Source organism: Hyphopichia burtonii (assembly GCF_001661395.1).
Source record: "Hyphopichia burtonii NRRL Y-1933 unplaced genomic scaffold HYPBUscaffold_9, whole genome shotgun sequence".
Lineage (NCBI taxonomy): Eukaryota > Fungi > Ascomycota > Pichiomycetes > Serinales > Debaryomycetaceae > Hyphopichia > Hyphopichia burtonii.
In genome coordinates, this window is record NW_017963736.1 from 180,734 (window position 1) to 207,044 (window position 26,311).

Here is a 26,311-nt window from a genome sequence, read left to right on the forward strand (position 1 = left end):
GCTAGTTGAATGGAACGTAACATTGCATGAGTTGAAGTGATCTATGGGTGATTGAACAATTCATAACTAAATCTCCAATAGTTTCTCTCCACGACAATAGATGAATAGATCCATTTGGGCCAATACGCACTCAGGGGAGATTACTGATAAGGACTATCATACGAGCTACAATAAGTAATTATAAAGATGATGAAATTAAAAAAAAAAAAGGAAAAGAGGACAGCTAGATTAAAGACCGTTTAATTCTTCTTCATCTTCAGGTTCTCTCTTTTTCAACACTAATGGTTTACCGGTAACTCTGAAGTACAAATCTTTAACGTCGTCAGTAGTACTTTCGAAATGGGAACTGGCATCGTAACTCTTGGAAATGAAAATACCACTGTCGGTACCATCGTCACTTGGTTCATATAATTCTGCAAGACCCATTAAGGTATCTAATCTATTACCTAATAATTTGAAAGCAGGTTCTAATTCAACGTGAGGAGTATCAGTTTCGATAATTGTAGAAACAATTGCCAAGTAGTAACCTTTTGGTACAACACAATGAACATCGGATAAGACAGCGATATAGATATCATTTTTACGACCAACTTGGTTTTGAGGAATGATTAATTGAACCGAGTCCAAGTCACCGGTGCTTGGAATTGGGTGATCTAAAATACACATGGCTCTAATAACTCTATGGCCAGTTTTTTTAACTCGTTCTGGGAAGTAAGTTGGATCAGCAATGACAATTGGAGCTTTAGCAGTACCTTCTTTAGTTTTAACTCCAGCAAATTTTTTATTATCGTCATATAAAACTTCATCGATTGGAGTATCCAACATATAAGTACCACCATAGATGGCTGATAATCTAGCAAAACCTTGAGGTAATTCACCTAAACCGTATAATGGATAAATGTAAGGAGATTTACCGTATCTTGCAACTGATTGGACGTATAATAAAATTCTTTCAAAAGTTGGACGGGCAACTTCATTTAAATAGTCATCATTTGACCATAATGCCATGGCATGACCAATGAAATCTTTGGTACCATCTTCCAAACCGAAATGATTATACACTTCAGTCATTGTATTTGAATCCAAGTTTAATCCTTGATGAGTAGAACTAACATCTTCATTATAATTAGCAATGAATTCCAAAAATCTCTTCATTCTTCTTTTTTCAAAAATACCCATTAAAGAACTCTTGATGGCTTCCACTTCATTAGAAGGAACTTTAGCAATTCTCCCATTACGGTAGACGTAAGAACCACCAATTTGTTTGAACTCAATGTAACGGGTAACATTAGTATGAACCAAGATATTAGTCAATTCACCATTAGCCATTAAGAACTTTGGAATCAAATCAACACACCAGTCACGATCCCTACCACCCAAAGTATCGGGCTTTTGAGCAGATGGTTTGAATTTAGAATACAATTGCGATAAATTCAAGGATGCCGATTCACCACCATAAAAATCTTGACGATCTATATGTAAAACCTTTTTTCCTTCAACTGATAAAAGACCAGAAAGAATACATTCAGTCAAACCGGTACCTAAAACAATAACATCGTAATTTTCATCCATGGTGATATTATTACGATTAGATCAACTACTCTAAAAAAAAAAAAATTTGGGAAACTTTAACTTAAGAATTGCAAATTGGTACTTTCAACAAACTACTACCTGGAGTCTAGGTTCAATTGAGTATCACCAAATCAATACCTAAACGACAACGTGTATATTCAAGATTGATGAAACAAAAAGAGAATAGAAAATCCCTAATTCCAATTTCAACTAAATCAATTTTTAAACGATTTTTTTTTTTAAAGCAAAGCCAAAAAATGGCCAGAAAACCCTTAGTTTTTGTGCTTGCTCTACAATTAGCGGGATGTACGGGTGTATCATATATATATATATTTAAATAACGTTATGGAACCCATCCTTCCCCTTTGCCAAACCGGCCTTGACGATTTTGGAGATTTCGTTAGGGTCGGAGGTGATGGAGGTGAGATTGGTGAAGCCGGTTTTTGTAATGAGTAAGTCGTCTTCGATTCTGACTCCACCAATATACCAGTATTTATCTAAGACATCTTTATTGATGTATTTCATTTTAGACTCATCTTTTAAGACATCTTCTAATAAGAATGGGGAGAAATAGACCCCTGGCTCATCGGTGAGAACCATGTTTTCTTGCAATGGGCGACGTAATCTCAAATACTTTAGTAATGGGTCGGGATCATTGTAATCAGGATGTCCACCAACATCATGGGTATCCATTCCTAATAAATGGCCCAAACCATGAGGGAAGAACCTTGCCGATACTTTATTTTCAAAAATCTCTTGTACCGAGTATCCTTTTTTGAAGATACCCAAGTTGATGAAGCCTTCAACCATAACTTTATGGGCGTGTAAATGGATATCATCCCATAAAGCACCGGGTTTGATAAGTTTCATGGTTTCCTGTTGCATTTTCAAGACAAGATTGTAAATGTCTAAGTGCTCCTTGGACCAATCGCCATTAATGGGGAAACAGCGAGTCACATCACTGGCATAGCACTGCCATTCGGCACCAGCATCGATTAAAATGGATCTTTTCTTTTCATCAATCTCGTCGTCATTCTTTACATAATGTAATGTTGAGCAGCTAGGCCCACTGCAGCAAATAGGGTCATAGGATTGGTGCTTGGACCCTTGTCTAATGGCATGGTACATGAACTCGGCATGGATGTGAGTCTCGTTGGTTTCTATTGGCAATGCAGACATGACTGCCAAATGACATTTGTCGGTGATTTTAGCTGCGTGCTTCATCAACTCAATCTCGTACCAATCCTTAATCATTCTTGACTCGTCCAATGCGTAGAAGAGGTTTTCATCACCGGCTTTCAAAAATTCTTGATATTTGGAGTTGAATTGATTAATGTCGGTGGTTAAAATACTATACCCTTTCAAGCGAGCTAAATCATCCTTCAATTCGGATGCATACTTAACTTGATCCACGTCGTACTTTTCGCCAGCATCCGCAAGACTGAGCGGTAATCCAGACCACATAACGTCGTCATAGTCAATATCGGGCAAATAAAGAGTCAACTGCTTCTTGTTCGCTTGGTACAAGACATGGCTCCCTGGAATATCACATCCCGTCAAATAGAAAAAATAACGGTTTTGTCTGACCGGCTTGGTCTGGTCACAGTACTGGTATAGCTCCAAATCCTCTCCAGATATGAAGACTGCACTCTTGTCAGCCTCTTCTGAACTGATTTTTGATTGCAAATGTCTTACAACATTTTCTGCGTGTGCTTTGGCTGGATACTTGTGTCCTTTAACACTTTCTATGGCGCTCAACATCCTCAGTACGTCTTTACTGTCTTTCCTTCAGCAACCTTGGTTTCTACCTCGATTCAAATCGAAAATAATCTTCTAATCATCTCCTCTTGTGCCGTACCGTTTTTTGTCCGCTTTTCAAGTTGTTTTTTCCGTCTGCTCAGTAGATTTGAATAGCAGCTCCCGTCGTACGCAACCTAGTTTCCCAGGTCACACCCATGTCTACAGCTAGTGTAATCCCTGCCTCATTGGCTTGGTCCTGGTAAGACCAGCCCGTGGTTCTAGTCTTCTTTAATAGCATAGTCGTAGGTTTTAAAGAAGAGCCTGCACACAGGGGGATAACTCTGTTCACGTGATCACAAATTTCCAAAATCAAAAGAGAAAAAATCAACAATTTGAAAAGAACAAGCAGAATTGCCACCAACTGAAGACGGGTTTATATAAAAGAATACACAAGAGTTAGGAGGCATTCCAAAGAGAAAGTATAAATCAATTGAACACATAGTATAAGACAAGATGGAAAGATTACAGAGACTATTAGGTGCTGGTGGAGGATTAGGAGGTGGAGCGCCACCTCCAGCAGATGGACCCGCTATAGATAATGCCGAAACCGTTTATATATCATCGTTAGCACTTTTAAAAATGTTGAAGCACGGCCGTGCCGGTGTCCCTATGGAAGTTATGGGGTTGATGTTGGGAGAATTTGTTGATGAATTTACTATCCATGTAATTGATGTATTTGCCATGCCTCAATCCGGTACTGGTGTTTCTGTGGAGGCCGTTGATGATGTTTTCCAGACCAAGATGATGGATATGCTAAGACAAACTGGCCGTGATCAAATGGTTGTTGGATGGTACCATTCGCATCCAGGGTTTGGTTGTTGGTTATCTTCAGTTGATGTTAATACTCAACAATCTTTTGAACAATTGAATAAAAGAGCAGTGGCCGTTGTTGTTGATCCTATCCAATCGGTTAAAGGTAAGGTGGTCATTGATGCTTTCAGAACAATTGATACCACCACCTTGATGATGGGCCAAGAACCTCGTCAAACTACTTCTAACGTTGGTCATCTTAATAAACCTTCCATTCAAGCATTAATCCATGGGTTAAACCGTCATTATTACTCATTAAACATCGACTATCATAAAACTTCTTACGAAACTAATATGTTATTGAACTTACATAAAAAGAATTGGCAATCTGGATTGAAAATGGTTGATTATAACCATAAAGAACACGATAATTTGAATAATACTCAAGACTTGGTGAGAATTGCAAAATTATATAATGAACGTGTCACTGAAGAAAAAGAGTTGCTGGAAGACCAATTGAAGACTAGATACGTCGGTAAACAAGATCCAAAGAAACATTTGTCCGATACCGCTGAAAAAGCTATAGAAGAAAACGTTACGTCATTATTGACTGGTAATATCAACAGTTTAGCCATTCAATAAGTAGCATATGTATAAATAAATATCTTTTCAAAGTAAAAAACAACGTAAACTAGAAATCCATGTAAAACAGAAGTCCATGTAATGAGGCTGCTAATTTTCAAAGCGAAAAAAAAAGGTTGAAAAAAAAAACATCCTAGACATCTCTATCTTCGATAATAGATTGTTACAATTGGAACATGTCAAACCCTGAGAGGCCTATCAAGAAGCAGAAGGTTGCTCACGAGCCCCAGTCACAGTCTGCTCCTCGATTGGGATCTGATTCTGACTCCGATGAAGAGCTTCCCTCATATATGCAGCAAAAAACGAACTCTACCTCGAACTCAAGAAACACTTTCATTTACTTAGACACCATTAATCGTAACTTGCTAGATTTCGATTTTGAAAAAATGTGTCTGATTTCCCTAGCAACAAATTTTGTTTACGGTTGTTTGGTCTGTGGGAAATATTTCCAAGGGAGATCACCCGGTTCCCATGCTTACAACCATGCAATTAATGAAAACCACCATATATTCGTCAATCTCGAAACTACAAACTTTTATATATTACCTGACAATTACCAAATTCAAAATGACGAAATTTTGAAGTATTTATCTGATATAAAGTTATTAATTAGTCCTCAATACACCAAAGACGATATTAAGAATCTTTCCCATATCGCAACTGCCAAAGATCTTAATAACAAACCTTATCATGTTGGGTATATTGGCTTGAACAACATTTCGAGTAATGATTATTCCAATGTCATATTACAATTACTAGTCCATATTCCAGAAATTCGGAACTTTTATTTAAGTCTTTCATTACCGGAGTCTGAAGATATGAAGGACAAAATAAACCGTAAATCTATATTGCATGAAAAACTTGGTCTATTTGTTAGAAAGATCTGGTCTTCTCACTTGTTTAAACCTCATATATCACCACATGAGCTTTTACAATTCATATCATTATTAAGTCAAAAAAAATTCACTATCAACGAGCAGAGGCTGCCGAAGGCTTTTTTGGTATGGCTTCTAAATCAATTACATCTTCAATTGGTTAAAGCTACAAAAAAAAGTAAAACAGTGCTTTCAGAAACTTTCCAAGGTAACATAGAAATCAAAACAACAACGTTAATTGCTAACGATAACAAGGATACTAAGAAAGTTGATTTTGTCCTAGATACAGCTTCAACAAAACTGATAAAACTGAAGTTTTGGCTCTTATCACTCCAATTACCAGATACGTCACTACTTGCAAACTCCGGGTTGTTAAATCGAAATGGAGATGATACTGGTCAACTTCCACAAATATCTTTATTGGAACTTTTAGAGAAATATAATGGTGAGAGCACTCATCAAACTTCACCTTCAGAAGTAAAACAATATAAATTGTTGCAGCCATTGCCAAAGTACATTTTAATTCATGTTGATCGTGGTTTAGAAGAAGGCTCTAGAGGGAGTCCGATGGTTGTTAAATACCCAGAGATAATAAATATGGCACCATACGTTGCAGGCGCTAATGGAGAATTGAATTATAAACTAGCTGGTAATATTACTCATCAACTAGTTAATGGGCAAAAATTAGACCGCTCTGATGATAAGCATCAATGGTCGATAAGCTTGCCTAAGACTAGTGATAATTGGGTTACAATCAATAACTTACAAATTGATACCTGTGAAAGAGAATTGTTATTCTTAAAAGAAAGCTATATACAATTATGGGTTCAATGCTAAAAGTCTTTACTAATAACATTGTAAGAATGATCAATGATACCTTCGAATTTTTTTTGAGTAAGTACTTTATAAATTTGAGTATCCTTACCCAATACCTTATCAATACATATAACAAAAGCAATGACTTTCAATTCGATAATTTTCTTAGGTAGTTGAGTGTTTTCGGGGGTAATGTAATCAACCAACAATTCCAATGTAGTATTTAATTTCGATAATTGATCCTCATAGTATGAGTTAATTGCCTTGGAGTTATCTATAATTTGAAATTCCAAAGCATTTTCTCTTACATAACGTAAAGGATAGTTAATGCTACTTGACTTTTTGGTGTCGAACAAAGATGCATGTCTAATTCTGAAAGAATTCCAATTAGGTATTTCCTTTAACAAGGATACTGAGGTTGCAAACTTAATGTGTTCATTTTCATACAATGCCTCGTCAATCTTGAAAATTTGATCTACGACCTCTAAGTTACCTCTTGAGATTTCCACTAACAAGGATAAGATCCATAGGTCATTCAAATCATGGTCTATCAAATTATTGATGAAAAACGCTTGGATGTCTTCTTTAAAATATTTGTCATTGATTGTCTCGGTAAAGCTTTTGCATGATCTTATAGTTCGAGAGGAGTCTTCGCCGTTTTCTATAAGTATTGGAAGCTGACCATCTTCAGAGGCATGGTGAGACATTTTGAGTAAAGAATGAGGGCATTTATTACTTGAAGAATTGGATGGAAGTTTGAGTTTATGCTTATAACATAAAATCAAGCACTGAGCCAACGATATAGGATCTGTGGGTATATATTTGTCATTATCTAAAGCTAGAACATTTGGAACTCCAAGAATGAAGGAGTCATTGGAATTGGATTTTGAGGCAGACTCGAAGTATAGCCTATTACTTTCAATTGCCTGCTTGCTGCCCGCAGTTGTATTTGGTATTGGTGGGTAGGTTTTCAATGGGAAGGTCTCAAACACTGACCTCAATAAGCTAGGCACTTGAACCATTCTAAGCTGCTTTCAATAATTGTATACAAAGATTCAGTAGATGGTTTCGATTTTTTTTTTTTTCTTTCAACGATTGCGGTAAGGATCTACGTTTACGTGCTGCTTCACAACAGCCAATACAAGTAATAGATGAACGAAAGACGACGACTCGTGTTTAATTGGTAGAAGATATGTATTATAAAAGACGTCTAAGTTAAACCTGAATAATATAAGTAAGACAAACCATAGAGAATAAAAAAAAAATAATTACTTGAAAAGAAAAAAACATTGAACAAAAATTAAAGCAAACTTCATAAACATAATTTAGCAGCTAATCTTCTTCTTCTGGAATCAAATCAATTGATAAATCGTACCAGGTTTGATTGGCAAATTTACATTCACTTACCCCATTATTATTAAAGCCGATTTTTTCGTAAAATGGTATTAAATCTTTATGACAAATGATAACAACTTTGGAGCCTAAATCTTGATTAGATAATTTTTGAATATAATCATGCATTAATAAAGTTCCCAAGTTCTTACCCTGCCATTCTGGGTCAACAACTAAACCGTGTATCCCGACAAAACGAGAATGTTCAATATGACCAGCAGTCGGGTCATTTTCTGAAGGTAATTCCATTGAGGCTTCTGTTATATGACTAGAATGGATCTTGGTGGCAATTATGTGACCAATCAAAGTCTCTTTTGTAACGGAGGATTTCACTGGTAAATCTTCATCTTCTTGTTCATTATCACTCTTAGAATCCTTGTGTTCAGCTTCTATTCTTTCGGCTACTTCTGGCAAATTGATAGCATTATATTTATATGAATACTCTCTAACAAACAACCCCGAACATAACTCTGGACATGTAGTTAATCGGTATTTAAATTTATCTGGTGTACATCTTTCTGCTTCACTAAATCCTTTGGCTTCTAGAGCAATACATTGATCGATATCTTCAATCGTTAATGGTCTGATGGATACATTAGGTGGAAAGTCGGACATTGTTTAGTGATTCTTATGTTGTGCTCTGCTTGCTATAAGTATCTGTTTCTTTTTGAGGGGGCAACTAGTAGTACGATATTAACTGACAGTTCGTTGATTGTTTTTTTTCAACGAAAAACCGAAAAAGACCAAAAAAAAAAAAAAAATAGAAAATGAAAATGGAAATTTAAAAAAAAATGTACGGATGTTTTATAATACAACTATATAAGTGACTTACTCTAAATCAGAGGCTTTCAAGTCCAAAGGCTTGTCCAGCTCAAGTAAACCTTTGCTCATTTCCCAAAGATGGACGATGTTGTCGTCGGCCACCGAAGCAAGGGTCCAGTTGGCGTAGGGACACCAACTCAAGTCGGTGACGGCACCAGTATGTCCAGCGTGCATCATGAATAATTCAGGACATCCATCTTCGGCATCTTCCTGGGCCTGTTCTTCACCGACTCTGAAGAGATCCCATATGATCAACCTGCGGTCTTGAGAACCCGAAGCTATGATTCCGTCCTGGTGAGGAGAGAATTCCAAACTAGTGATGGAATCGGAGTGGCCCATCATGGTATGTAAAAGGCCATTATTGCTCTGATCTTTGGTTGACAAGTTACGCAAGTCTAGTAAATTGAGGTTGGAGTTGGTATTCCCAATGGCTATAAGGTTGTGTGAAAATGGGGAAAAGCTCAATGAGTTAATTCCCTTTGAGTCGGCACCGTAAAATTTCGAAACGGGAGTATTAGGAGTTCTGATATCAAATATATACGCGTATCCGTCGTCAGATACACTTCCGAAAAGGTTTTCATCAGAGCAATGCCATTTAACATCGTTGACTATATCGGTGGCAGTAGTATTTTTAAAAATTTGACCATTATTGGAATCTAATTTGGAAATATCACTTAATACCACTGATGAGTCGTCAGATGCAGTAAGAAGATGATTTTTCTTGTGGGGGCTCCATGATAATCCGTAACCATTCTGGGTATGTGGTTCGAAATGAGCATAACTACCGGAATTTGTCTCTTTTGATAAATCATATAAATCTATATGGCCCGAGCCATTGATAGTAGCCACAATCGAAGGGTCCTGGGGCAAGTAGCGAGCACGGTTGATTTCAGCTTTATTCGTATACTTTTTCTTTATCTTGATTCTAGTTGATACCTTCTTATTTGCATCTCCATCCTCTTTTTTAGCCTTCGACTTGGTATCTGGTAATTGAGTAGAGGCTATTTTCAAGTAATCAGTATCTTCCCCAGACGTGTGGGTTCCTAGAAGTAATTTGGCATCAATTTCCCCTTCTGGGTTTACCTTATGTTCTGGAAGCCATTGAACCGTCAATGATGGCCACGTTAAAGCAGTTTCACTGACAAACTCATACATATAACGACAGTTCTTTCTCCATAATTGGTATTCCTCTTTAATACTAAGCTCTTTTTGACCGTCGTCTGGCATTTCCAATGCACCCAAAGTGGCCGGATCAAGTGACATTTTCTTGGAGAACTAACTAACTAATTGCTTAATGTCAAATAAGATGTTAACATACTTTGTTTTCATCTCTGTTTTCTCTTTTTGACTACACGCATTTTTTTTTTTCATCAATTTTTCGCTTTGCTTCTTTTCTCTACACGTCTTTTGCAAGTGATAGAAGTAAATAGTTAAATAAATAGTGTTGTCTATGTAAAAGTCTATACCGAAGGTGAAGCTAAATTAAACCATGCTGTGGTCACCAAACTCCGAATCGCGTTCGATCAAACTCTCGTCGTCTTTATTCAGCCCTTCGTAATGATCGATAATTTTCAACGCGTCACTTATATGGGAGAAATAAGGCTCTTCGTATTCACCTATCAAGCGATCCAACGAAGAGGTATCATCAGCGGTGTCTATATCGTCTCCCTGCAAGGAGGCAGTTTCACCAGCATCAAATCTGTTTAAGCGTCTGTTCGGTGAAGAAGCTTGATAATCGAAATATTTCATCAGCTCCAAGTGTCTGGTTAAAAGTTTTGCTATACCAGTAGCAATTAACCTTTGTTTTAGATGTCTGTCTTCGATGACACGAACAAAGAAGGAACGAATACCTCGTTCTTCGTAGTTTTGTAAAAGTTTAAGGAGGATTTGGGCAGCTGAAGAATCCAATTCTGTCATTCCATCTAAATCAAAAATGATGTATTTGGTCATTGAGCTATCTCTACTTCTTTTCAGGGCCGGGTGGGCACGAGTGGATCCATACATCTCAACTCGTTTGAGACGTGTCTTCAAATCGTTTGTATTAACGAAAGATAAAGGCTCAGGGATTTTTATAATCAAGCAGCCTTCTATTTCTTCCAATGCTTGGACATTCAATTCTCTGAAATTATCATCGGTGAAAACATTATACTGACTGCGACGATTTTTTTCAAGATTAGGCGAATTTCTACCTTGTGCAATCGAACGGGAGTTTCTAGAAAGATCAGCATCGAGGAAGGTGTTTGTTCCGGGGTATCTACCCAAGATTTGAATTCTTGATTCCGCTGAATGTTTGATTACTCTAATCAACAGGTATATTAAACCAACTGCAATTCCGGTTTCCATCGAAAAAAATACAGTGGTTAATACAGTGATTGCAAAAGTTACCAATTCATTGTACCCACGACTCTTCCAGTGAAACCATAATTCATAAGGTGCTTCATCAATTAATGAAATCCCAATAACACAAGTGATAACACTCAAAATACATTTCGGAACAAAATATAAGTAGTCGCAGATCGAGTTTGCAGTGACTAGTGCAATGGCACCCATTATAGCACCCGAGGTTGTGGTTTTAGCTGAAATTGCGTTGATTTTAGATCTTCCGTAACCTCCAAACGCTGGGAGTGCACCAAATACTGATCCGGTGACGTTGATAAAGCCCAATGCAACCAATTCACGGTTGGAAGAGATTGGTAAATTATAAATTGATCCGAGAGATTTTGAAGCAGTTGTACTTTCGAAAAAACCTAGCATTGCACATAGAAATCCAGAGCTACTCAAAAATTTAATATACTTCACAACGTTATGCAGAAAAGGATTGTAAAAGGTGAATGAGTCATCTCTATTTTTAATTTCCCCAATAATATCTATCCCTTTCTGATCCCAACGATTCACTTGAGATAGCCATGTTGCAAGACAGGTGACAATTAATATCTCAGGAATGTAAATAAGTTTTTGGTATAAATGGTTCTGACTTTTTGTTGCTTGTTTTTTAAACGAACGAAGAGCCATTATAACAATAAAGCCAACAAGACTAATGATAAGAGTCAATTTATGGAATTCTTTAAAATAATGAACTAAAAAAGTTAATTTATCAAAAGGGGAATGAATGTCTGGTAATTCCGGATCACCTCGAACTTGCTTAAGCAATTCATCTAAGCCTAGCATTGAAATTGAAGCATTGATTATCATTACAATCCCAACTCCACTGATAAAGCCTTTGAGTAATGATTCACTTAAAACGTTATCTAAGAATCCAAATCGACCTAACCCGAATCCAAGTAAGCTGGCTCCACTCACGAGGGTTATAGCAACAACGTACTCAATTGGGTCAAGGTTTTTCTTTTTAGCATGATGTAATAATGGTTCCACCGCCTGGCCGACAATCAAAGAAATTGGGGCTTCAGGACCCACTACCATTTGAGGAACACTACCAAAGACCATATAGATCAAGGGAGCAATCCCCAACGAGAACAAACCACAAGTGATGGGGACATGAGCTAAAGAAGTAGCGTACGAAATGCACAAGGGAATCTGGAAAGTAGCTAAAGAGATACCACCAACCAAATCACCTAAAAAGTAAGATATGTTGTACTCCGGAACCCAAGATAGTATTGGTAAATAGTAAGGTAAAACCACATTCCAAGGTAGATTATCAATGGTTCTAGTTCTTGTCGGCTCATATTCGGTGGGAGGAGTGCCATCGGTATTATCACCATTTGCGTCGGCCAAAACATTTATGCTTGGGGCATGGGACAACTCCCTTGGATTGATTATAATTGAAGCTTGATCATCCTGGGTACCGTGACGTATATTTGATACCGTCTTCAAAGGAGATCCACCGTGGTTGAGTCTAGTCTGTTGAGCTGGGTTGCCGTAAGTGACATCTGTCCTACTTTCAACTGAGCTATACTCGTTCGAAGCTTGACTCCGAAGAAGAGAGGAACTCTCGGTATTAACCCGTTTATTAGATATCTTTCGATAACTTGGTTCAGAATTGCTGGACTTCGATATCTGCGAAGATGAACCACTCCGTGGGGGGTCGTTTGTATTTCTAGCAGACATCCTGATGAGCAAATAACCTTCACGTAACCTTTGAGTCTATTCTTTCAAACACAGAAATAGTTTATCCCGGGTTAAGCAATATTATTTATACCTTAAGCTTAGCAATACTTTATTTGAGAGCATGAAAATTCCATTATCAGCGAAAAAAAATAATAAATGTCAAACTCCACTGTGCGAGATCAACCAACTCAATGTATCAATTCATATTGAGCTAAGCGGTTGGACAATAAGGAATGTTCAAAATATCACATCGAGTGCCCAACTAAACTGACAACCGGGTTGGTGTCAAGACACTCGACCGAGTGTTTACCCTTTTTTCCAGTCCATGCGGACATAATTCGACCAAGAGATGGACAATTGACTTGTAAATGAAAAGACGAAGGTAAAAAACTGTTGGAATGCATGAATTTTGTATGGCTTATGTACGGTCCATGTATCGTTTGTGTGTGGGCCATATCAATCGTTAAATTGCAAAACTTAAAGCTCTTCATTGCAAAATTTCAGACTAGCAAAACCACAAAGGTGGATTTTAAGGTTCCCCATACATTGTGTTAATCAGTGTAGCACTTTGAACACCTCATCAGATACCTCATCCATACCATGAACTCAGCTGTGCTTCTTATATAGTGTTTCTTAATCATATAATTAAAAAATCACTAGCCCCGATACCGGGAGTTGGTCGTGCGGAATGGATTTTTCATTGGAAAAAAGTAGGAAGTTTTTGAAAAATACTTCACTCCAGTGGAAACTTCAGAATACTTATTGGAAGTATACTTGAGAATTGTTTAACTAATACGTAGTGGTTCTAAGATGTTACGCTCATTCGTTTCCAAAAGATTTTTTTCCAGCACAAGAGCTAGTTTAGATACGCTTGCGTTTGTCGAAAGTGCCCAATCCAAAATTACACCAACTTCTTTATCAGCCATTAATGCAGCATCCAAGATTGGTGAGCCAATTACTGTGATAGTTGCCGGGTCTGAGGGCGAAGCCATCAAAGACGAAGCGGCGAAGATCCCCGGTATCAATAAAGTACTCGTGGCTAAGGGGACCCAATATGATCATTATTTATCTGAAGAATTAAGTCCATTATTCAAAGATGTCATACAATCCTCCAATTTCACTCATTTCTTTACCCCAGCTTCCGCCGTTGGGAAGTCGGTGTTACCACGTCTTGGGGCTCTTCTTGACGTTCAACCGCTTTCCGATATCATCAAAATTGAATCCAAAGATACCTTTGTTAGACCAATTTATGCCGGGAATGCTTTGGCCACCGTTCAATCCAGTGACAAGATCATTCTTGCCTCGGTTAGAGGATCCGCTTTCCCCCCAGTGGAATTGGGGGCAGAGGCTGTTCCAATCGAAGAAGTTGCTGCTACCACTGAATCAAATAACCGTACCGAATTTGTTTCGGAACAATTGATTACTTCTGAAAGACCTGACTTGGGCTCAGCTTCGAAGGTTGTTTCTGGTGGTCGTGGTTTGAAAAATAAGGAAACCTTCGATGGCTTGATTGAACCTTTGGCTGCTAAATTGAATGCTGCTGTTGGTGCTTCTAGGGCCGCCGTTGATTCTGGGTTCTGTGATAATTCTTTACAAGTTGGTCAAACTGGTAAAATCGTCGCTCCAGAATTATACGTCGCTGTCGGTGTCTCTGGTGCCATCCAGCATTTAGCTGGTATGAAAGACTCCAAGACTATTGTTGCAATTAACAAGGATCCAGAAGCTCCAATTTTCAATGTTGCGGATATTGGTTTGGTCGCTGATCTTAATGAAGCTGTACCAGAGTTAACCGGCAAATTGTAGCCTCTTCGTCTTTCAAATTGCATGCCTCCATCCGGCTATCTCCTCCTTAATGACTTTACTCTTTCAATAGACTTCTTATGTTACCTTCTTATAATAAAATCATTCATTTAACCCGTACATTTCAGTATACCCCCGTACATCTCATGATGATTGTGAAAATAAAAATAAAAAAAAAAAAATAAGCGAAACGAAAAAAAACGTATGCTGCCGTAAAGACTCTCTTAAGAGAAATACTTTTTTGTATTTGCGTTCATTTGAATTGGATCAATCATTTTGATATCGAAGTATCCAGCAACCCAATTTAATATCCCTGAACACGGCCGTGTACACTTCCTGCTCAATTCCAGGGAATATTTCTTAATTAATACTCGAGATATCTGTTTGTTTATTATTTTGGCGTTTTTTAGCGTGTTTTACTTTTCTTTCAAGAAGTGAATCCGATTCATAGATTATCTCCAAAATGAATACGGCTCCTCCGCAAGCTGGTGGACAAGTATCTAATAAGTCACCTTTGGAAATTGATAGAGACCGAGTGACCTGTCTTTTGTTGATAAATTCCCATCTCATAAAGAAAGCCTATACCTTATATGTCAATTATATCAGTAATCCTCAAGCACTCCAGCAATTAAATGTTCAATCTAAAAGTGCCTTGCTGGAACTGTACACGAATATGAGTCGGAGAGTTGTCTGCAATATTGCAGTCTTATCTTATATTAATGATAAGTATCATAATAAAGCAGCGGCTAATCAACCAGGTCGCCCTCAATTTCCAGTACTTTTATCAGCACCTCCAAACATGCCAGAACTCAACAGTCTATATAAGAAGTTGCAAGACTTGTACCCAGATGCTTTGCGATTCTTAAAGATGAAAATTCAACAAGTGAAGTATCAACAAGAGCTTGCCGCTAATGGAGGTGTTAATCCAATGCAACAAGTCATGCCTCAACAACAACAGCAACAACAACAACAGCAGCAGCAGCAGCATCAACTACAACAGCAACAACAACATCAACAACAACATCAACAACAACATCAACAACAACAACAACAACAACAAAGAGTAGCTTTAAACGGCACTCCAATGGGTAATCCTCCGGATCTGAGTAATATGACAAACCTAGCTACAGGCGATGCAGTAATAAACTCTCCAATGATGAATAATCAAAAACCAAATCCAAATGCTCAACCATCTCAATTTCCAGTGGCTGGAACCTTCAATTCACAAAACCCTGTCAATTTTCAAAATAATCCAGTTATGGATCTGACCTTTAATAAACCTCCAAATCTGGCAGCTTTACAAAATCAATCATCAATATCTCCACAACAAATATTTCAACAGATGAACGATAACGGCTCTTCCGATATGAATAGACTCAATTCAGGCTTTGGTAACTCCAGCAACGCAAACATGATGGATTTTTTCTGAAGCCTATTCTGCTTTTCGTCCTGTTTGATTTTTATTTTTTGATGATGAATTTTCACTTGTACTTTAATTTTTCCCTTTCAATTGGTGTTCACTCAAATATAATAGATTAGTCTACTGTAATATACATTTTAAAGATTTAGTTCAATAGGTATAAAATTATGTCTATAAGATCATTTCACTATATTGTACAACGTAAGTGACTCTCTGAGTGGAGATAAGAAAAAGTTGATACTGAATATATAATCGTAATTTTTGTTTCAAAAACGAAACTAATGCATTCATCAGTGGTATTCAGATTAATTCATTAAATCTTGAAACTCCAGATTAATGATATCTGAATAGCCACCATTATTGGGGAAAGAGTTGTTTGAGCTACCTCCATCAGCTCCTAAAATATTACCAGTATTCGGAAAATTAAAATTAGCATGATTCATTAAATTACCACTTGAAAGAGCATTTGTATTCATTTGTTGTTGTGTACTAACTGGGCGTTGATTGAGTGTCAGAGCAGACTTGGTATGACGAGCGGTGGCTACTGGATCATTCGGATTACCGCCAGGGACATGCAACCAGACTGCATCATTGGTAATTTCGTTCCATAACTTCTGTTCTTCATCAATATATGTCATACCTTCAATACCAGCCAAATCTGAATTCATGTAAACATCGCCATTAGTTGGTTGAATAGAGTTCGGAACATTTATATTAAAGTTGAACGACTCACTTGTTAAATTTGCTGTATTTGGTACTGGATTGTTCGCCATGTGACCATTAGTTTCACCTCCCAAAGCTGCAGGAAAGTTTAGAAAGTCTAATTCACCAGGGACCGTCATTTCATCATCACCAGCGGTATGCATTTTCACATTCGGATGGCGTATGCTTTCTGAAATAAATGAGCCTGCACCGCTTGAGTTGCCACTACCAGCTCCATTAATGTTCAATCCGCCTCCAATACCTCCAAGGCTAGCCATATCGACAAGGCCAGGACGGGGATCTATGAATGATTCATTAAAACTTTGATAATCATTTAAAGGTTCACCTACGTCGTTTGTTTCCTTTGGTTCCCCATCATGTTTGACTAGTAAGGAATTCATAACCCCATTGAAATCCAAAACTCGTATCAACTTGAGTAACTGGGCTCTTCTCAATGCAGCTGGGTAATTACCCAACTTTTTCATCTTGGTAAATATCGTCAATGCATGATCCAAATGCTCTTTGGTTGCGTCATGAACACCAAAAGATGCATTGAATAAAATTAAAGTAGACGCAGATGTAAAGAGATACTCGCGATCCATCCATCCAAACAATGCAACCATATTAGCAGGTAGAAGAGCCCAAATGGATTTAATTGTATTAATGGAAGCTTGGAATGATGCATTTAATAAAGTTAAAACATTTTTAGAGTACTTTGTTAAATCAACATATTTGTTAGAATTTTGTTGTATCTGGAGTTCTTTTAGTTTTTTTGTTGCAAAATGGAACAATAACGGACGAACAGCAAGATTCATACCTTGAAAATATTCTGTCATCAAATTCACAATTAATCTTGATATGTGAAAGTTTTCACTCGAAAAGTCAACTCTTAAGAAATCGGGTAATGCGTTTTTCCAATTAATCAATTTTTGAACTAAATCAGACACAACTGGTAAAATATTGGCAGATGGTTGTTTGGTGTATAAAGAAGATAAAATAAGTGCATTAATTTGAGTAATAGTAACACAATTATTGATGTATTCAGCAGAAGGAAAAATATAGAACCCTCTAACATCACTTTCGTCTCTTGGGAAATCATCAAGGTTTATGCTAAAGTCGAAAGGTAATTCCGTCGAAACACTATCATCAGCAAAACTGAGAGGTAAACCTGCTTTTGAAGAGAGCATTCTTTCGTACATATAAACTGTCCACCAAATTCGTCTTCGATGTTCTAGTTCGAACCTATCTAAGTTTTCTTTATCTGCATCAACATGCCATCCCAAAATTAAGGTTGACCTTAAAGCCAAACCAAAGTAAAAGTAAGAAGCAATAGTACAGTCAGCAACTTGTAGATAGAAAGCATATAATAACATTACCTCTATACCTCCATCTTTTGTAATATTATCAATAGCACCAGATGCAAATAAACCGGTAAACAACTCTGATGCTTGATAGAAAAATCCGGAACCAGGTAAAGTATTTCTTCTATAAGATGAGCTTGGTCTGTTACTGGTTGTATTGAATTTATCTTTATTCTTCTTTCTAGCCTCTCTATTCACTTTATCTAGGTTTTTGGACCTTTTTATGTGGGTATCTGATTCTGTTCCTAAATACATCTCACCAATTGCAAAAATTAACAAAATTTTACAGAACCAGATTGTTTCGAGGATTGTATCATCATCAGTATCTTTTTTTATTGTGTTTTCGTCCATAGCAGGGCCCTTATTTAACGAGACGTTACGTTTCAATATTCTGATATTATCACTACCTTTCCCACTATATAGATTCATTAAGAATTTTTTAACTAAACCTTCATTGAAAAAATAAAAACAACCATCATTGTAATTAATAAAAGTATCAACCAAAAGCATGGCATAGGAATATGAAGGTAAAGTGAAGTTTATTGATAACCCTGGTCTTGTATTGGTCTTGGCTAAAGTGATCTTATAGGCATTACCCTCTTTCTCGAGAATTTCCGTTTCTCTCTTACTAGGTTGAGAAGTAGCAGTCCCAGCACTCATTTCTGTTGTTTGCGATTTTGGACTTGCTCCGGCCACTTGTGAATTCGGAGAATTAGGTGAATTTGGATTAGTATTAGGGAAAATTGATGATGATACGAATGAAGGTACCATATTTTGAATTTCTAAACCAAATAGAGTCATTGAAGATGATCCTACGTAGACTTTCTCGCCCGTTCTTGATTGTATTAACCTGCCATGCTTGTCTAAGGAAGGGTGAATCACTTCATTACTGTTATGATCGTTTTGGGGCGTTGCATTATGCGATGAGTAGTTGGAAGGTGTGTAGGGAGAGGTATAATTATTTTCATTACTATCCGACATTTGATGATCTTGGGCAAATGACGAGCGGGCTTTCTGGTTATTCTGCTGCTGTTGCTCTGCCATTGAATTTGATTTGCTCATGCTGATTCTCTTATCGGTTTCCGTCTTCAAATCAGTTCTTAACATAGCATTATCCTTTTTCAATCGAGCTATATCGTCATGAAGCTTTGATAAATACTTCATAGAGACAACGATTTTTTTGTCACTTTCGACATACTCACACTGAGTCTTAGCCACAACACATTTCTTACAAGGGTTTCCCCCTGGACAACGAATATGACGATTTCTGCATCTTTGACAAGCTAATGACGTCCTTTTTTGTTTAGCCTGGTTGAAAGTGGCTTCAGACGCATTTTTCACGTCTCTTTTTCCGTCCTTGCTTATATCTTTATGCTCTATCGAATTTCCTGAGCCTGTTGTGCTTTTCATTTCTGTTTGTGATGATGAGTTCATATTCAACATTGAACTTGCAGACGCATGTTCTCGCTTTACGAGAGGATCTGAATTATCTGACATTGAAGCACTATGGGAAAACTGGGTCTATGGGTATTTTAATGACTTTAAGCATGTGTAAATTAACGAAAAAGAGCTTCATCTTTCTTTCCTTTTTTTTTTTTTTTTCTTTTTTTTTTTTTTTTGTTGAATGATGGAGTAATTCGTTGATAATCATCTAACATGGATGTATGGGTCTCTTATGAATCTTTATCTATGCATCAATTATAATTTTTGTTTATTCATCTCTAATAGACATTTAATCAAGCCAACTGTGACTTGATTTGGATAGTGATCTATACTTATATTATAAGAGGGGATAGGGGCTCCCATCAAGCGGCTGAATACAAAGTTGGAACCAGATTAATAAGCAATATTTACAGCTAGGATTTAGTTTTTCTCCCGGGACAGATATATCAGTCGTACTGTTAGCACGAATTGGATAATTGAATGATAGTTGTCGAAGTAGAGGTATCGAAGAGAAGTAAGGATGCAGTTGCCGTATGAAGTGATAAGTCTAATACTACAATTTGTCGAGCCAAATATTGTCTACGATAAATTTTTGGGGCCATACAAATGGGGCCGGGATCAACTTGATCCTGTTCAATATGCTGCATTTAAAAGGGTGTTTTCATCTAAGATAGTGATCAAAGGATTAATATTCGAGGATTTATCGAAAAGTTTCAGCAAGATTTTCTATCCCCAAAAGGTCATCAAAGACTTATTTGTTATCCATGGTTTAGTTGACGGATATTATATATTAAAGAATCTATTTAATTATAACATTATGCACCAGGATCAGGTAATACCGGGAGAGATTGGAATAGTGTTTAGTTTCGATGACAACTATACTCAAATTTTGAGTTTAAACAAGATTCTTGAAATTCTATCGTTTGATAAATATCATAAAGATATCATACCTAAGATTGTTATTTTTTTGCGCTATGATTCAACCCCAAGGGATAAGATGATCTCCGAGAGTAACAAGGTTGTAAGGCAAGTTGAAAGTTTAGGAAGAAAAATAACCAAATTTTCAATTCAGAACAAGTTTACCTTGAAAACCACTATAAATAATCTTCACTTACTTCAACCATCTTCTTTTGAGAATTTGATAGAAGTTCGTTTACCCAATAACGGGATTACTGATATAAGTGTTGAATCTCATTTGAAAAATTTACCACAAGGCTTGAAAATTCTTGATTTGACAGCAAATAATATTACCAACTTGAAACGATTAAAGATCCCTGGATCTTTAGAGGAGTTGTGGCTCGGTGCCAACAGTTTACATTCAATCGATGGCCCAGATTATGCTTCTGCTAAGAATTTGAGATCTATTGATGCTTCAATTAACGCAATTTCTTCAATTGCAGGAATAAAATTCCCTCCCTCTTTAAAAATGTTCAAAATCACTTATAATTTGTTAGAAGAAATCGAGCAAGATCAAATTCCTCCAAATATCGAAATTTTAGGATTATCACAAAATAACTTTAGTAATCTTGACGATATCGAATTACCGCCGAAACTTCTTGAGTTACATTTGAGGGACAACAAATTTGGAGGCTTTAGAGATGACTTTTTCATGAATTGCCATCAGTTAACCGTATTGGACTTATCGAATAATCGAATTGATGATTTGGATGAATTGGGTCAATTGCCATCTTCATTGAGTGTGTTGATGTTGGATAATAATGAAATTGATTATAGTGACTTGAATAACATCTTTACCAAGAGCTTAACCAAGTTATCTATGATAAGTACCGGTTTAATAAGTTTATCTAACTTGGAATTTCCTCCCACGATCAAAGAGTTAAACTTGTCCAAAAATGAAATTAGTGAGATATTCAATGTTAAGTTTGGAGGTGGTGAATTAACCAAACTCGATTTAAGCGGTAATAAACTAACTAAGTTTGAGACTTACCTAGGTTTGGAAATGGTCGAGTCTCTTAATTTGAGTGACAATTTGTTTTTCACTAGAAACATTTCATTACCTAAAAGCTTAAGGGAATTGATTTTAAATGATATCGAAACTGATATTATTTCTCAAGTCTTTGTAGATAATCTTCCCAAGAGTCTTCGGGTTTTGACATTGAGTAACTGTTTCAATCGATCTACGAGTCTTCGGCTTGACTTGTCTCGACTCAATGAGTTAAAAATGTTATTTCTTGAGAGAAACCATTTAAACCTGGTTGATATTAATTATCCAACTAGTCTTGAGGTCTTGTCTCTCGAGTATAACGAGTTAACTGATATCAGATTCAATGAGATCCCAACTAATATACGGATTTTGAAATTGAACCATAACGATATTAAAGAATTAGCATCATTACCATATTTCCCGCATATTGAATATTTTGGACTTTATGGCGATCAAACGGAATTGATGAAACTGGGTAGTTGTTTTGCTAGAGCTTAAGCTGCATAGCCATTTTTAACCTTGTATAGAGAAATGTAACATAGAATTAATGGCTGTGAAATATTGTAATTTTGCTCATTTTTAGCCAGATTTTCACCAAACTAGTACAATTCCTGCAGCACAACCGATTACACTCGATTGTGTCCGTACACTGGACCCAACTGTCCCTGTAAGCTCGATACGAGGAAGCGTTAGCAAGATCTTTCTATGGCTAGTTAGAAGATATAACCTTGAATGCTGTTCCTGTATAGCTAAGCTTATTCTAGAACTTACAAGACTGCAAGCAAATACAGAGATCAGCAGAACTACAGGTAGTTCACAATAACGCAGCATTGAAGGAGGCGGGCCTTCTTACGAGAAACCGTTTGATTAGAAACGGCAAATTAGATGGTGTTAATGCAAGGAATAGATGAAATTTTGACTGGCCATCGATTCATATACAGACTCCTGTACGCAGAACAAGACAAAACGCAAAAAAAGATTGCAAAAAAGGCTTTGCAAAAACAGAACTACATCAGCAAAATGAGTTTTGATAAGAATCCTTGCAGTGAATATTTTATTTGAAGACTAGTATAATCAGATATATATTCAGAGCAATAGAAATGAAGGGAAGAAGAGAGAGAAAAAAAAGGAGGGCATTTCTGCAGAATCATTACTTTTAACCAGAAGTCAAAGGATTCTCGAAATATAAGAAAAAACTTTTAAAACAAATTGTGACAGACGCTAGTCGTCAATAAAACAAAATACATAAAGAATAAAAAGAAAAATCGATTGAAAAGAAAAAAGGGGAAGTAAAAAAATATACATTGAAAGAAAACCAAAAAAAATAATACCGTTAACGTAAAAGAAATGAAAAAAATAAAGCTAAGGATTCAAGCTTATTGAATCAAGTTAGCTTTACCTTTACCAACGATATTACCGGCAGGATCATAAGAGCAGACAATGTATTTACCCCAGTTTTCAGAGGAGCAATCTTTGTAGGCACAACCAACTTTAGTAGTTGATTTCCAAATAACTTGAGTGAAATGATCAAAGCTTGAAGCAGAAGAGTAATCATAGTTTTTACCTTCATCATACCAAGCATCAACAGCGGAGGAACCATCTTTATAACCAACAGCCAAGTTTTCACCAAAGGAACCACCAGAGTGTTGTAAATCACCAGAGCAGTCATATTTATTGGCATAATCTTTAGCGTATTGGTAAGCATCTTCATCCCAAGATAATTTCAGAACACCATGTTGAGATCTCTTTTTGTTATGAGCATCCAAGATGTTATTTTTGAAGTCATCATCATCACCACCACCGGTAGAGGAGGTGGAAGTGGAAGAAGCAGAAGAAGAAGAAACAGTTTTACTAATCAAAGTAGATGGAGCAAAAGGGTTCCAGTTCAACCCACCTTTAGTGGAAGAAGAAGAAGCGGCAGCAGTAACGGAAGTGGCTTCGACACTTGAAGAAACTGCAGCTTGAGTAGTAGAAGAAGCTGGAGCAGAAGATTCTTGGTTGAACATACCTAATTTAGCTTGTCCTTGTTTGTTGTTAACAGAACTAGTTTCTGCTGGAGCAGAAGAAGAAGAAGGTTCAACGTAAGAAGAAGTTTGGGCCTCAACAGAAGAAGAAGTTTGAGCTTCAACACTGGAAGATGGAGCACTAGAGCTATAAGCACTTGAACTTGGAGCAGCACTTGAAGATTGGTAAACTGGATTACCTTGAGCATCAACAGTGACAACATCAGTTTGAGTAACCAAAACGGTACCTGCTTGAACAGCAGAAATGATTGATAAAGCAGCAGCTACTGATAAAAATTTCATTATTAATAATAAGGAATGACAAAGTAGGAAATCTAAGGAAGGACTAATGAACAAACAATCAAGATGATCTTTAACCGAAGGAAATAAATCAATATTTATATCAATCTAATGAAACGATCGAAAAAGGGACACTTATTGGAACTAGAATGTTTTAAAAAAGATGTCGCAGAATATGCAGCGAAACACAAACTTTTCAAAAACGAAAAATAATTTCAACGTAAGACGGATTAAAAGAACGTAAGGGACAAAAAGAAAAAACTACAGGATAAAAGAGTGACACAGTAGTTGGGATTCTGGAGTTGTATTTGTCGATGTTGAAAAGAAAAGAAAAAAAAAAAAAGGAGTTCTAGAAAAGAAGAAGAAGTAGGAGGTTTTTTTTTCTCCTGTCTAGATTTTGGAAATTTAACACTAGTTATACATGATGTTTGGTCTGCTAGAAGCCCAGTCACCGAAAGTGCCAAATTAGAGTTGGTAGTCATGAGTATGAACCCATCAGCATTCATTGACAATACATAGCGTATGGTGCTAATAGCAAGAAAGCGTGTTGGCTTTGTTTACCTACTGGAATTGTTAACTAAAACTCATTTTTTTTTCGCAGATTTTGAAAAGATTGCAAAATGAAGAACAAACAAAAACAAATAGAAACGCGATCTTTTCAATGCTTCTTACATCATCAACTTACCTTTAAGCTTACATTGTAGGGGAAACGATGCCCTCTGTTTGGCCAAACAATCCCAGTGGCGGCCTGCTTGAGTCTCGAGTAATACTGTTTGAACATCGTATTAACAGACAGCTTCTATTGGGCCCAGGAGGAAATTTCGAGATGGGCTCAGTGGGTGTTGTGTGCCTCGAGCAGAAAAAACGGTTTACTAACCACTGCTTTTACTCCTTCGGAAGCCTCGATTTTGCCGATTCGAGTAATTTTGCAACGAAGTTCCAGCATCCCTCCAGCGTGGCCCGAGTCCATAATATTCGCTTGCTGGAATACCCCTACGTCTGGCTGCTGGGTATTGGTTTGGGCAAGAGAAACCCGTGCCCACCTTTCCAAAGTGTCTGGGGGACGGGGGGTGTCACCCACACGACCGTGTCTGGTGCTAGTAGCGTTGGACCGTTGGCTCCTTTTACGTATGAGCTTAGACGAAGGCTGATAGTCGGCTAATGTACTCGTCAAGGCTGAAGGACTACCCCATGGGTTAAGTTTGTGCTGACAACCATTGCTAGTTGCATTCAGGCACATGTTCAAGGATAATTTATCATTCTAGAAATACTTGACTGCAAAATATTGATTAACTTATGCGCTGTATGTACACCGATCAGTCATATAAATGATCTGCTATATAGCTATATAGCAGATGGGCTATATGACTGATGGGTTATATGACTGATGGGTTATATGACTGATACTTAAATAATATATAGCTGCTTATGTACAAGCCATTCTAGAAGCATGTTATTCTAGATTGGCCGATATATGTAGGGTGGCTTTGGTTGCAAATATGCATTCAATTAAATTTTTCAGTAATCACCTAGATCAGGGTATCTTACTTCGAAATTGTCTTCGACAAATAAACTCAACTCCTTCAAATACTTGGACTCACTCTTGCTCAAGATTTCTAGATCTCCTACTATACATAATTGTCTTTTGGGTCTAGTGATCGCCACATTTAATCTTCTTTCATCTTTTAAAAAACCAATTTGCCCCGTTTCGTTACTTCTAACTAAACTCATGATGATTATTTCTTTTTCTCGTCCCTGGAACCCATCAACAGTTGAGATTTCAATTCCTTCGTGTTCTTCGTTCTCTCGAATCTGTTTTCTTAACCTACTCACTTGGGCGTTATATGGTGATATAACCCCAATTTGCTCATTCCCAACCCCAGACTTCTTCAATGCTTCAATATGTTGTAAAACAACCAAAATCTCCATTTCATTATACTTAGACCCACTGATTTCTCCCAACTGATCAGCATCAATCTCCTCGGATTTTTCATTGAAATCACCCCCCTGGGTATCATACCATATACAACTGACCTCAGTATCGTCATTCAATTCAACGCCTTTCAAGTCACTAACCTTGATCCCCGCAACCGACTCGTGTGCCTTCAACTTATCTTGATACATGAACTTTGATGAAAATTTCATAATTTCTTGATTCATTCTGTATTGTATGTTTAATAATTTCTTATATTTAGCTCCCTCATGGTCTTCAACCAACCGATCAAATAAGGTCTTCACTAATATTGAATCGGACTTATCAGTTTTCAAAACCGGCGATAATTGCTTATTATCACCAGCAATTATCAATCTTTTAAAATCACAGTGATTCACTATAGGGATCCAACATTGTGGTTCTAACGACTGTGATACTTCGTCAATGATGATGGTATCAAACTTCAACCCCTGTTGTTTGGCTATATTCAAATCGTAAGACCCTGCCCCGTGCAACGTAGATAAAATCACTTGAGCATTCATCAATAAATCTCCAACCACTTTACGTTCTCTTGACCGAAGTTCTTTTCTTAAAAGTTTCAACTCTTTCCACAATTCCCTTCTCTCAGCGTATCGTTTACTTTTTTTAGCTTTACCAATTGTTTCATTAA

At 37.0% G+C, this 26,311-nt stretch overlaps 14 protein-coding genes across 14 annotated transcripts; 5 read left to right on the forward strand and 9 right to left on the reverse strand.

Moving 5' to 3' along the window:
• Positions 1–189: 189 nt before the first annotated feature.
• Positions 190–1,679, reverse strand: GDI1 (Gdi1p). The gene has a single exon (XM_020221936.1). It carries the CDS (start codon positions 1,570–1,572, stop codon positions 229–231), a length of 1,344 nt encoding a protein of 447 aa, XP_020073914.1. The 5' UTR covers positions 1,573–1,679; the 3' UTR covers positions 190–228.
• Positions 1,680–1,873: 194 nt separating this feature from the next.
• HYPBUDRAFT_154172 (putative Xaa-Pro dipeptidase) lies at positions 1,874–3,518 on the reverse strand. The gene has a single exon (XM_020221937.1). It carries the CDS (start codon positions 3,331–3,333, stop codon positions 1,906–1,908), a length of 1,428 nt encoding a protein of 475 aa, XP_020073915.1. The 5' UTR covers positions 3,334–3,518; the 3' UTR covers positions 1,874–1,905.
• An 84-nt stretch (positions 3,519–3,602) lies between these two features.
• Positions 3,603–4,807, forward strand: HYPBUDRAFT_154173 (proteasome regulatory particle lid subunit). The gene has a single exon (XM_020221938.1). It carries the CDS (start codon positions 3,826–3,828, stop codon positions 4,762–4,764), a length of 939 nt encoding a protein of 312 aa, XP_020073916.1. The 5' UTR covers positions 3,603–3,825; the 3' UTR covers positions 4,765–4,807.
• A 94-nt stretch (positions 4,808–4,901) lies between these two features.
• On the forward strand, positions 4,902–6,573 carry HYPBUDRAFT_244368 (cysteine proteinase). Its single transcript, XM_020223332.1, has one exon. The coding sequence runs from the start codon at positions 4,941–4,943 to the stop codon at positions 6,474–6,476; it is 1,536 nt and encodes a 511-aa protein (XP_020073917.1). The 5' UTR covers positions 4,902–4,940; the 3' UTR covers positions 6,477–6,573.
• SAM35 (SAM complex subunit) lies at positions 6,473–7,477 on the reverse strand (the record flags this gene model as incomplete). Its single annotated transcript, XM_020219112.1, has 1 exon — positions 6,473–7,477. One exon carries the CDS (start codon positions 7,475–7,477, stop codon positions 6,473–6,475), a length of 1,005 nt encoding a protein of 334 aa, XP_020073918.1.
• A 306-nt stretch (positions 7,478–7,783) lies between these two features.
• On the reverse strand, positions 7,784–8,493 carry HYPBUDRAFT_154174 (polyamine acetyltransferase). The gene has a single exon (XM_020221939.1). The coding sequence runs from the start codon at positions 8,460–8,462 to the stop codon at positions 7,788–7,790; it is 675 nt and encodes a 224-aa protein (XP_020073919.1). The 5' UTR covers positions 8,463–8,493; the 3' UTR covers positions 7,784–7,787.
• Positions 8,494–8,642: 149 nt separating this feature from the next.
• On the reverse strand, positions 8,643–9,972 carry HAT2 (Hat2p). The gene has a single exon (XM_020219891.1). The coding sequence runs from the start codon at positions 9,930–9,932 to the stop codon at positions 8,676–8,678; it is 1,257 nt and encodes a 418-aa protein (XP_020073920.1). The 5' UTR covers positions 9,933–9,972; the 3' UTR covers positions 8,643–8,675.
• Positions 9,973–10,112: 140 nt separating this feature from the next.
• Positions 10,113–12,734, reverse strand: HYPBUDRAFT_144820 (uncharacterized protein; the record flags this gene model as incomplete). The annotated part of the gene is made up of 2 exons (XM_020219892.1): positions 10,113–12,411; positions 12,583–12,734. 2 exons carry the CDS (start codon positions 12,732–12,734, stop codon positions 10,152–10,154), a joined length of 2,412 nt encoding a protein of 803 aa, XP_020073921.1. The 3' UTR covers positions 10,113–10,151.
• Positions 12,735–13,544: 810 nt separating this feature from the next.
• Positions 13,545–14,537, forward strand: HYPBUDRAFT_115222 (uncharacterized protein; the record flags this gene model as incomplete). The annotated part of the gene is made up of 1 exon (XM_020219103.1): positions 13,545–14,537. One exon carries the CDS (start codon positions 13,545–13,547, stop codon positions 14,535–14,537), a length of 993 nt encoding a protein of 330 aa, XP_020073922.1.
• A 233-nt stretch (positions 14,538–14,770) lies between these two features.
• HYPBUDRAFT_154177 (uncharacterized protein) lies at positions 14,771–16,073 on the forward strand. The gene has a single exon (XM_020221940.1). It carries the CDS (start codon positions 14,998–15,000, stop codon positions 15,961–15,963), a length of 966 nt encoding a protein of 321 aa, XP_020073923.1. The 5' UTR covers positions 14,771–14,997; the 3' UTR covers positions 15,964–16,073.
• A 186-nt stretch (positions 16,074–16,259) lies between these two features.
• PUT3 (Put3p) lies at positions 16,260–19,427 on the reverse strand (the record flags this gene model as incomplete). Its single annotated transcript, XM_020219089.1, has 3 exons — positions 16,260–16,447; positions 16,517–16,846; positions 16,919–19,427. 3 exons carry the CDS (start codon positions 19,425–19,427, stop codon positions 16,260–16,262), a joined length of 3,027 nt encoding a protein of 1,008 aa, XP_020073924.1.
• A 327-nt stretch (positions 19,428–19,754) lies between these two features.
• On the forward strand, positions 19,755–21,988 carry HYPBUDRAFT_13563 (leucine-rich repeat domain-containing protein). Its single transcript, XM_020219579.1, has one exon. The coding sequence runs from the start codon at positions 19,981–19,983 to the stop codon at positions 21,901–21,903; it is 1,923 nt and encodes a 640-aa protein (XP_020073925.1). The 5' UTR covers positions 19,755–19,980; the 3' UTR covers positions 21,904–21,988.
• Positions 21,951–22,413, reverse strand: HYPBUDRAFT_233565 (uncharacterized protein). Its single transcript, XM_020223163.1, has one exon. The coding sequence runs from the start codon at positions 22,234–22,236 to the stop codon at positions 21,997–21,999; it is 240 nt and encodes a 79-aa protein (XP_020073926.1). The 5' UTR covers positions 22,237–22,413; the 3' UTR covers positions 21,951–21,996.
• A 374-nt stretch (positions 22,414–22,787) lies between these two features.
• HYPBUDRAFT_96292 (CAP domain-containing protein) lies at positions 22,788–23,195 on the reverse strand (the record flags this gene model as incomplete). The annotated part of the gene is made up of 1 exon (XM_020223971.1): positions 22,788–23,195. A coding segment is annotated over one exon (408 nt), but the record flags the coding sequence as incomplete, so codon positions are not given.
• Positions 23,196–26,311: the final 3,116 nt, after the last annotated feature.